The sequence below is a fragment of the Cryptomeria japonica genome, chromosome 9 (genome assembly GCF_030272615.1).
Source record: "Cryptomeria japonica chromosome 9, Sugi_1.0, whole genome shotgun sequence".
NCBI classification, from domain to species: Eukaryota; Viridiplantae; Streptophyta; class Pinopsida; order Cupressales; family Cupressaceae; genus Cryptomeria; species Cryptomeria japonica.
Genome location: NC_081413.1, coordinates 496,292,752 through 496,303,464, shown reverse-complemented (window position 1 = coordinate 496,303,464; position 10,713 = coordinate 496,292,752). Strand labels below are relative to the sequence as shown.

The following is a 10,713-nucleotide window of genomic DNA, read 5'->3' as shown; positions in this document are numbered from 1 at the left end:
ATTGGAAAGATTATTTTGATTTATATATTGAATTTAGTTTTGAAAATTATTTTAAATGTTAATTTCATTATCTTGAAATTTTGAAATTCAAGTGATATTTGTTATATCCAAATTGGCTTAAATTGAAATGATTATATATTTATTTTTAGATGATGTGTTGTTCCCTAATGTGGATTTTATTATCATGAAAGAGTCAGTTATTGAAATATTTACAATTAGAGATGAATTTAGAGTGCAAGTAGATTCATTTGAGTGTTTACTCTGATTGGCGAATTTGTTACTACTTATCAAATTGCCATTATTTTTTATATTCAAAGTCATACTATATATTATACTTGGTTAGTATTACCGAATCATGCAGTCGATACACACAGAGAAGTCGGTATGAACATTCTAGTCGGTTACAAAAGAAAGCAGTCACAGAATGCAGTATTCACCGAGCTGTTTACCGAGTATTGTTTCATGACTACCGAGTAGTAAAGTTAACTCACCGAGTGAAATGTTTTACTAGATACAGTGAACCTAGACATGCACATAAAAACATGTTACAAGATCGAGGCACATCTAATCATTATTACATTGGAAATTGCACTAGAAGATTGTGTATGATTGCAAGGTCAATCTAACCAATGAAATATTTTGTTTAGTTATTCATTCGAGGAATCTTGTTTGTAAGATCGAAGCAATGAATTAGATCACCGTTGTAAGAGATCTATTTATATAGCATGGGAAGAGAGAAATGTGTATGTGTGTGTATGTATGAAGGAAGACTGTTACAGAGACGCAGAGAGGTCACCGAGAAGGTTATCAGTGAACAGTCGAAGAACAGAGTAAACAGAAGGGTTTACCGAGTTACAATATGGGTTACCGAGGTATGCTATAAGCAAGGTAATCTTATTCTGACCACATAGAATCTGCTATAATATTTCAGATGTAAAGTTGCAGATATTTGTAATGATTTTATTGTAATATTGTGAAGTTGAAAGAGATACCTTTAACAAGGTAAAAGACTCTAACCAAGTCTATAAATTGTAAATCCTCTAACCAGGTGCAACATTCAGATTAATGTTGTAAAATCCTTTAGCAAGGTAGATCTAACAGATCTTGTTACTCCTAACAGGGTAAGCTATCAGAAATAGCTAAATGTAGCTCTAACCGAGCAATCTTTATTATTGCAGTAGTGAAGTTGTGGGTGCCATCCCCACCGTAGTTTTTCTCTCTAACCAAGAGTTTCTGCATGACCAAAATATATGTGTTATGGAGCGAATCATGTATGATTGTTATATGTTTGTTTTAACTTTATTTTATGTTACTGAACTATTCTGTTTATGCATAACAGTAAGGTTATTATTGAAGAAAATTTTTGGAGTACTGATTCACCCCTCCCCTCTCAGTACATTAGCTTTCCATATTGGGCCTAACAGAATTTTTGGTGTTTATTTGGTAAAGTCGTTCTCGTTTCATGATGGCATGTTGTTGAATATCAGTTTATTGTGCAAGTTGATTTGGTTATGTTTTGGTTGTAGTCGTAAATGCTTTACTGTGGTTTTAGTCTTGTTTTGTGGATAGACCAGTTGTTTGTTTGACACCTCCAATTGGTTTAACCATGGTAGAAGGTTTGTTTAATCATATTGTCCTTTAATTTTGTTTTTTTTGAACTCCTTACATTAGTTAGCTTTTTTGTTTTGCCTTGGGGTTCTTTGGAGGTTGTGTAGTGTCATAAGGAAGATTGGCTTTCGAGTGGGGGTCGTGCCCAAAGAGGTAGCAGGGTAACCCATCAAAAGTTGAATAATAAGTGATAACTTAATTAAAAAATGGGGGATTGGGTTTTACAAACATTAATCAAGATAAATTATGCCTTGCTCATGGTTGAGTGCTAGTACAGACTCAAGATGCAGTGGGAATGCCTGGAATGGAAAACCAACTAACTTGTCCTCACAAAAGGTTTGTTGGTTCCCCATGAGACATGGATGGGGGGCAGAGGTTCGGGAGAGGCTACCAGGGTAACTCAAGATGGGGGTTGGGGCCTATGGAGGCCTGCTAGGGTAACCCATACCAACTATCTGATAACACTCTTCCCTTATGTGCACTAGTGTATATTCATGTGTTGGCTTTACTTGCAGCACTCTTGTGAGAGTCACGCTTGTATGCTTATGTCTTGTGTGAGTTATGATGTACATGTGAGACCATGTGATGCTTTGTTATGGCTTTCTTGAGGGCCTTAGTTCTATCTCCTAGCATGAAGGGGTGGTTCCTTTTTGGGCCACATGGTCGGGTGATAGTGCCACTTTCCATTGGTTATTTTGTTTGTGCCTTCTTGTGATGGATTAGCTTCGCAGGTGCTCCAGATGTTTCTCTTAGATTCATTTTATTTCATTGTTCTTGTTGGATCCTCTTTGATGCCTCAGATCATATTTGTATATCTTGGACCCTTATGTGGTCGGTTGTATCATTTGTTTATGTACACCTTTATGGCATGATGTAATTGTTATAAAACATATTTATTTTTCATCTTCTATTTTATAGAATGGTCTTGCACTTGAAGCAGACCCAGAGATGTAGCCCATTAGGGGTAAAGTCTGTTATCAATGTGTGTTGTATGGTGTATGTATTCATCTGGTTCTTTTTAATTTTGGATGTATGAATGGTATAATGGTTAAATTGTATAATTTAATTTAGGTGATATTAATCTTAATTGTATGCATAAAGTTATTAATTTAAATACAGTAATATGGATTATGATGAATGTGGCTTTAGTGATGTAATCTAACAAATGATAGATGTATATATTCAGTCTTGCTTAGTTTAATCTCTTATGGAATTTAATTTCTATGTTCATGTGGTAATCATTCTATCATGAACAGGTTTAATCAATCTCATTGTTAATTGGATTAATACACCTTAATGTAAATTGGATTATTCGAGTAATCTTCGTCAAAAACCCTTCAAGAGTTTGTGTTAAGTCTCCTACTTGTACAACTTCTATTGCAATGTGTCCAACTCTCGATTGGATTTGAAAAGTAGAGAGATGTCGATGAGGTCACTACATTGTTCTTGGCTGCATGACTTTATGGCTTGCCCTTCCTAGGCTTCTCCCCTATTCTTGGTGCCTTGTTGTGGTTCATTGGTGGCATTTCCCCTTAGCTTGGGGTGTTTGGGCCTAATTTTCTATTGTGTGGGTCTTGGTTTTGGAGTCTCTATCTTATAGTGTTTTAGTGTTTGGTCTTGGCTAGTGGCTCTTAGTGTTGATCAAATCATCTATTTTTAGGATGCTCCTCTTGTTTGGTCCCTTTCTCGGTTCCTATTTTGACTAAGCTGAAGGTTGTGGATTTTTTACTAATGCTTCATAGGGTTTTCTTTCCTACTTTTTTGGACATTGGTGAGGTTTTTGGTCAATGGTTTGTGCTCCTATACATGACTATCAAGAAGTTGATCATGGCTCGCCTTTATCCCTCTATTCTGAGTTATGAGGCCTCATCTCTCTCTACATTTTTCTCCCCTTTGTAGCCTATGGATTCTAGGTTCTTGGTTTCTATCTAGATAGTTTCTTCCCTATCTCTTTTGGGTCCGAGGGTTTTGAGTCATGTGCCTTCTATTACTTAAGGGATTTGGCAAGGTGATGTGCTTTTTTCTATGGATGATGGATTTTCTATTGGAGGTATTTTTTAGCTACCTAATGTGGGTGGGTTTTGGTTGCAAGATGGGACCTAGTTACCCTACAATCGTTTATCCAAAGTGGGCTCTACTTCCTTTGTATCTACTTCCACAACAACTTTTGAGTTCTTTTGGTGGGTGCTATCTGTTGGGGCTTGAAATTAGTATTGAAAATGGTGGCCACTTTATGGAAATGGAATATAATGAATGATAAATTATTGGATAACCTAGAGTAAATGAGGATAAGATAAGGATATGAATAAATTAATTCCAATGGATGCCCATGAAAGGTTGTTAAGCTACCTTGTATTTCACATATACATCCATTCCCTTCAAGTCATAAAGAGTCTATGTATCCTAAGAATATTGAACTATCTATCCCACTTCATGCATGAGTTAATAAGTTCATATAATCCTTCATCACCCCATCCTCATAACCCTAGGAATGTCATATACATTTGTTCCAAAGAGTGTTATCACGAGCCATTTTTCTTATGAGGATGATAACATCTCATAATAACTTATCATCTCAAATTTAAGCATGTCATTCCCTAATATGTTGTTCCTACATTTTCCTAAATAGACTTAATATTATACCTGATAATATGTTGACCCAACTTGTCAACTAGCTAATATTGACTCTTGACTTGCTAATTTTTCTTGCCGATTGTTGCAAATTGGTGTTTTTGACTTGCAGAAAAGATGATGTTGATAGACAATGCAAATGAGTGAAAAATGAAAATGTAAGAAAGACCCATTTCAAAAAATCAATTTTTAAAGCTCCCTCAAAAAATATCATGTCCTTACAAGGTGTTTTGGGCTTCGGACCATGGAAAATACCATAAGAAGGCTAAAACAATGCATAAAGCATGTCATTTCGACCTGATAGGAAAATGATGTTGACTAAGAATTTAAATAAAATAAAATAAAAATTATAATGAAGACCCATTTTAGATATGGATGTTTCCTACCACCAAATTAATTTTCAGCTTCGTAAATAAAGTTTAAAGCTTCCAACCAAAAGGAAACCCGAAAGATATCTTAAAGAAAGGTTATTGACTAACTAGGCGATATATTAATTTCAATGGGTTTTGTTAACTTTAACAAAAAAAATGGTGACTCTAACATAAGATAAAATAGAAGACTATCCACAAAAGGGTACAAATTGTAACATATTATTTTCAAAAAAGGGGCTTAAATGTAAAAACCTTTCAAGCATTGTGCAAGAAGTATAATTTAATGTTCTCTAATTTGGTTTAACTTGTTATATTGGCTAAAGTAGCCAAGGTTGTTTGAGAACTCCTATATGTCATGTTTTTTCATTATATTGATTTGAATATCAAGGGTATTTCAAATTGATCAAAGAGGTTTTAGTAGCTTTGTATGATTTGTTGTATTGATTCTCTCAAGGAGAGATTAAAATTTCTTATTGACAAGTTGTAGTAATAAAGAAAAAATCATTGAATGTATAAGGATTCAAGCAATTGATAGATTCATGCAAGGCATGGATGTAAAAATTGTCTAATAAAGTGGTGCAAAACTAGTGAAGGAATATGAGATCGACACTATTGCCCAATGGATGAAAGGCACTAATCAAATCTCATTTCAATACCAATTAAATTACTTTCATTTTTTCAGTTTCAAGTTGTAGGAGTTAGTATAGGAGATATAATTAAATTCGATTACATATTTCTCACCTTATGCCAATAAGGGATAAAACAAATGAAATAGAAGAGAATCAATAATTTGCTTGTATGAGTGGTACACCGGCCAAGGTATAGTAGAACCTGAAGAGAAGGGAATTTGTAACCTCAAAGGTTAATTCTATTAGTTGGCCTAAGTTGATTGTCTAACTTGATCATAGATTTTGGCAGCCCGTAATTTTGAGCTCTAACATTGTCTTTTAGGGTCTCTAGGCATTTCCTTTTCTCCCTTCATCTTACAATGTGTCCTTTTGGGGGATGCTCTTTGGGTCTCCCTTATGGAAGACAATATGGTCTTCTTGGTGTCATGTTTCTGAAAGGGGACTTTGTGCTCTTTTCTCTAGGGACTTTGATTCCTAGTGGCACTAGTGCAAGTAGACCTATTGAGGTGGTTCAAAGTGCTTTGTTGGCCAGGTTCTTTACTAGTCAAAGCTTTGGGGATTCCTTTGTTTCCCCCCTAGTGGAGTTTCTTAGAGATCTTGTTAGCCCTATGGAGGTGATTTTTATTGAGGTCTTCCTCCATGCCGCATCTTAGGCTTGTGAGATAGATATTCTGTTGAGTTCTCTTTCACAACTTTTCCTATTGAGGTGGGGGACTGCAACAAGGGCTTCTTCCTAACCTTGCATGTAGGTCCTCTCCCGTAGGAATATGTGTATTACTCTGATAACATTGGGCCTATTGAGGTGGTCCTGTTTACAATGTTCCTTAGTACTATTGTAGAGAACAGACCTATTGAGGTGGTCCACAATGTGTTCTCTATAGGGATTTCCATAATACCCTCTAGGCTATTTTGTACTAGTCTATTCCTTGGTTATATTGTTTAATGTGTTCTTAGAATAGATAGAAAACATCAAGTGCTAAGTTGGGAAATATTTTTAGTGTGTCAATAGAAAGAAGATATATTTGCTTTAGATTGAAGAAAAATATGCCGCACTGGGTAGACAATTTTAAACAGTAATATATTGAAGAATAAACTTCCTCCTCCTCCAAGTCCTAGTGTAGGCCACTAATAACTTTATATGGTGAAGTAGCAACAATAATTTATACTATACATTAATGTATGTCCTATTTGTTGCTTCTAAAATATGGCTTAACATTTTATCGAGCTTAATGGATCTCCTGTAAGGGACGAAAAAGATATCATTTTGATATTGTAATTACAGACTACAATTCATATTTTTCTTTTCAACCTATTTTTTTATTCACTACTTGCAATTTGTTTAGTAGGATAACTTCAGAACCTATACGAAAAACATATACAAAGTATTAAAATATAGCTATATGGATATGGAATAGCTTGCCAATCTAAATGTTAATGGAATTTTTGAGGTTTCTACAAAATTTGGCTTTAACCCAGATTTATTTTTGAGGATGAGTGGTAAGATATTATGTATTTCAACATGGATAGCATTACCTAAAGAGGTTGCAATGTGGTTTAAGAGGTTACAATGTGGTTTAAGAAATGTAAATAGGGCAAGGTAAATCAAGAAAATTAATCAAAGATGGGAACTAGAGAGCTTGTTTTCAAAGACAACAAAGTCTCAAGTCAAAGAGTGAAAGTCAATAAAGAGGTATTCACATACCAATAATCATGTTTGAGAGTAGCATTTATGTGAATTGCTTTTGCAAAACGGAAAAGAGAGAATCATTTCTAAGGTTTTGGACAACATCTAGCTAAACCACATGAAGGACCAGAGCTTTGTTCACCCACTTACAAAGCAGATGTTTGAAGGGGATAAACACATCAAAATAACAAATCAAAGTATATCTTTCAAGCTATTTAAGCATTATCAAATTCAAAAATAGGCAAAACCATATTAGTTAGTGGTCACAAAAACTTACTTTATGAAACATCTTTAGTACAAGTTTCGAATGGCTCTTCCGCACACTCAAACCATCAAAATTAGAATCAAAGATTTGAATTATTTAAAAGAAAAAAATCTACTTGATGATTTGTCCATATTTACCTAGTCTTGTCACATATTTATAGGCTTTACATCCTTTGCAATTGATCTCCATTGATCTCTTGCTTTCAAGTTCTCTTCAATTTTCAACTTGTATAACTCATACTCAAAACAATTGATTTTTTAATTTCTAACCAAAATGTTTTAGACATAACATTAAAAAAAATCTATACAAGTTATTATATAAATTCCTCTTGAACAAAAAACAAAAAACAAAATCAGACAGGCAAACTAAACCAAACCCTAATAAAAACTCATTCAAAAACTATTATTATCTACATAACCTTAAAAAAATCAAAATTCAAGCACATTAATGACCAAACCAACCCAAATTCAAAACCCTAACAAAATCTCACTCAAAAGCTATTATTATCCACATAAACTAAGATTTTCCAAGCTCGTTACTTAATGAGGACCACCCTTGCTGATACAACATAACATGTAATTTATCGTTTTCTTCCATATTGAACCTCTCCAAACCGTTAATTCAATGAAGAAGATTAACAGGACACAATTGTGTTAATGAAATGTTGACTGAAGGGAAGAAAACTATTCTGATAAACCCTTTTACTGCAGAAATCAAGACAACCTGAGTAAGAGAAAGTAAAAGTCATTCACGCCTGCTTGAAATATTCAAACATGACAGCAACTAAAATACGCAGTCTCTAAGCGATATTTTACTAATACCTATTTGACCATTAAACATTTCATTCAATCATTCAAATTGGTGACTCACCACCTCTATTAGTTGACCATGTGCCCATCTTCATATTTTACATACAAAAATTCAACAGCCTGCCATGTTCGACGTTTGTGTTTCTCTGCCTTCACTCTATATAACTTTCGCTATATTTACATACGATCTATCTGTAACAGGCCCAAAGATGTGATTCATACGCACACTCAATATTATTAGATAAGAATATATACAGCAGTAACTGATGAAACAGTTTTCAAGAAAACTGTAGAAAACTAAATTACAGAAAATTACTGCTAGTTACAAAATAATTACTCTAATAATACAAATATCCCATAAGGTTAGTTAGCATCCTGTAAGATTGGTGATTAGTTAGCATTCCTCCCCTAATCCGAAGGGACATCTGTCATGCAAAGTAGCAGTTGGAATCGTTCAAACTTTACACGGCCTAGTGCTTTGGTAAAGATATCAGCGATTTGGTCTACAGTGGAACAATGTTTCAAATGTATGGTTTTGGTCTCAACATGATGTCGAATCAAGTGATATTTGGTGTTGATATGCTTTGTTTGATCATGAAATCTTGGATTCTTGGCCAATTGAATCGCAGAATTGTTGTCAACAAATAAAGGTGTTGAAGTCATCTGTTTCTCCTACAAGTCCTCAAGAATTTTCCTGAGCCACACAATTTCTTGGGTGGCTTGAGCTGCTGCTACATATTCTGCTTCAGTAGTAGAGTCAGCAGGAACTGTTTGTTTCTTTGATCTCCAGGTGACAATTGTTGATCCAAGAGTCATCAAATAACCAGAAGTAGACACCCCATGTTCTTTGCCACCATCAAAATCTGAGTCAGAATAGCCAATGAGATGAAAGTATGATACCTTTGAATATTTGATACCGAGAATCTGGGTTCCTTTTAAATATTTTAGCACTCGTTGTGCTGCAGTCCAATGCCCTTCACATGGTTTATGCATAAACCTGGACAAAATTCCTACTGCAAATGTAATGTCAAGATGAGTAGTGATGAGATAAATGAAACTTCCAACAAGCTGCCTGTACTTGGTTGGATCTTCGAAAGCCTCTCCGTCATTGGAAGAAATCTTCAAATTTTGCTCCATTGGAGTGGAAACAGAATTACAATCTTGCATTCCAAATCTACATAATAACTCTCCAATGTATTTCTTCTGAGAAATAAAAATGAAATTAGGATTCTAAATAACTTCAATCCCTAAGTAATAATGGAGTAAACCTAGTTCAATCATATCAAAAACCTTTTTCAACTCTCTCTTGATGCAGGCTATATAATCATCACTATTTCATGTTATCAACAAATCATCAACATAAACAACTAGATATACAATTGACCTACCAACTTTCTTGACAAATAGAGTTGCATCATCTAGATTGAAGTTCTTGTAGTTTAAGTTCAAGAGGTGCTCAGTTAATTTTTCATACCACGCGCGTGGTGCTTGCTTCAAATCATACAAGGATTTTACCAATTTACATACCTTTTGTTCCTGACCTTTGACAACAAAACCTTCAGGCTGCACCATATAGACATCTTCTTTCAAATCACCATTCAAGAAGGTTGTCTTAACATCCATATGATGTATATGCCATCATTTTTGTGCTGCTAAAGAAAACAGAGTTCGAATAGTGCCCCTTTGTTGTAGGGGCAAAAGGTTTTGTATAGTCAACACCCTCTTTCTGAGCATATCCTTTTGCTACAAGTCTTGCTTTATGTTTTTCTAGTGACCCATCATCTTTATAATTGTTTTTATATACCCACTTGAAGCCAATAGGTTTGGTTCCAATTGGAGGGTCCACCAACCTCCAAGTTCCATTTTTAATGAGAGCATCATACTCTCTTTGCATTGCAGTTTTCCATCCATCACTAGTTGTTGCTTCTTGAAAGGAAGAAGGTTCATCAGTAGAAGAAAATTTTAATTCAACATCATAAGAATTAAGGAAGTTGTTACTTGTAATCATTTCCCCTACATTTTCTTTATTTTGTTTGGCAGAACTTTATGTCTTTGTTTTATCATGCAAGATAAAATCATCATACCTTCTTGGAACTTTTCTTGTTCACATCGATCTACGTACTATTAGTTCTGATACTTGCTCAAGTTCAAGAATCTTTGAATCAATTTCTTCATAGGCTAGTTCAACAACTAGTTCTAATTCTTCAACATTGCTATCATCATTCGAACTAGCCTCATTCGCTATATCCTCATTCTCTGGAACTTCCAAAGATTGACCTAGAAAAGAAACCCCCCCTTCAAGAGTTGGAAGTTCATTATCACATTCATGATAGAATTTATGAGAGTGAAATCTATCAAGATGAGTAAGCTGTGTGTTAATAGTAAGGTCATCTTTGTCAAATTCAAGAAATATAACATCTCTAGAAATAATAAACTTTTTGTTTGCTTCATCATATAATCAATAAGCTTTGGAAGTATTAGAATATCCCAAAAAATGCATTTTCTACTTCTGGCATCCAATTTATTTCGGAGCTATTCAGGAATCAAAGCATAACAGGTGGAACCAAAAACTCTAAAATTCTTGACAGTTGGAAGATGGCCATGCCACATTTCATAAGGAGTTTTTATTGTGTAGGGCAGTAGAAGGACTCCTATTCTTTATGTAGACAACACAAAGAACTGCTTCTCCCCAAAATATTAACTTTACATTCTTAAA

General features: G+C 34.5%; 1 protein-coding gene across 1 annotated transcript; it reads right to left on the bottom strand.

Annotated features, from left to right (window-relative positions):
• Window positions 1–8,669: 8,669 nt before the first annotated feature.
• LOC131858464 (secreted RxLR effector protein 161-like) lies at window positions 8,670–9,620 on the bottom strand. Its single transcript, XM_059211704.1, has 2 exons — window positions 9,525–9,620; window positions 8,670–9,200 (listed from the first exon to the last, which is right to left on the bottom strand). Exons 1-2 carry the CDS (start codon window positions 9,618–9,620, stop codon window positions 8,670–8,672), a joined length of 627 nt encoding a protein of 208 aa, XP_059067687.1.
• Window positions 9,621–10,713: the final 1,093 nt, after the last annotated feature.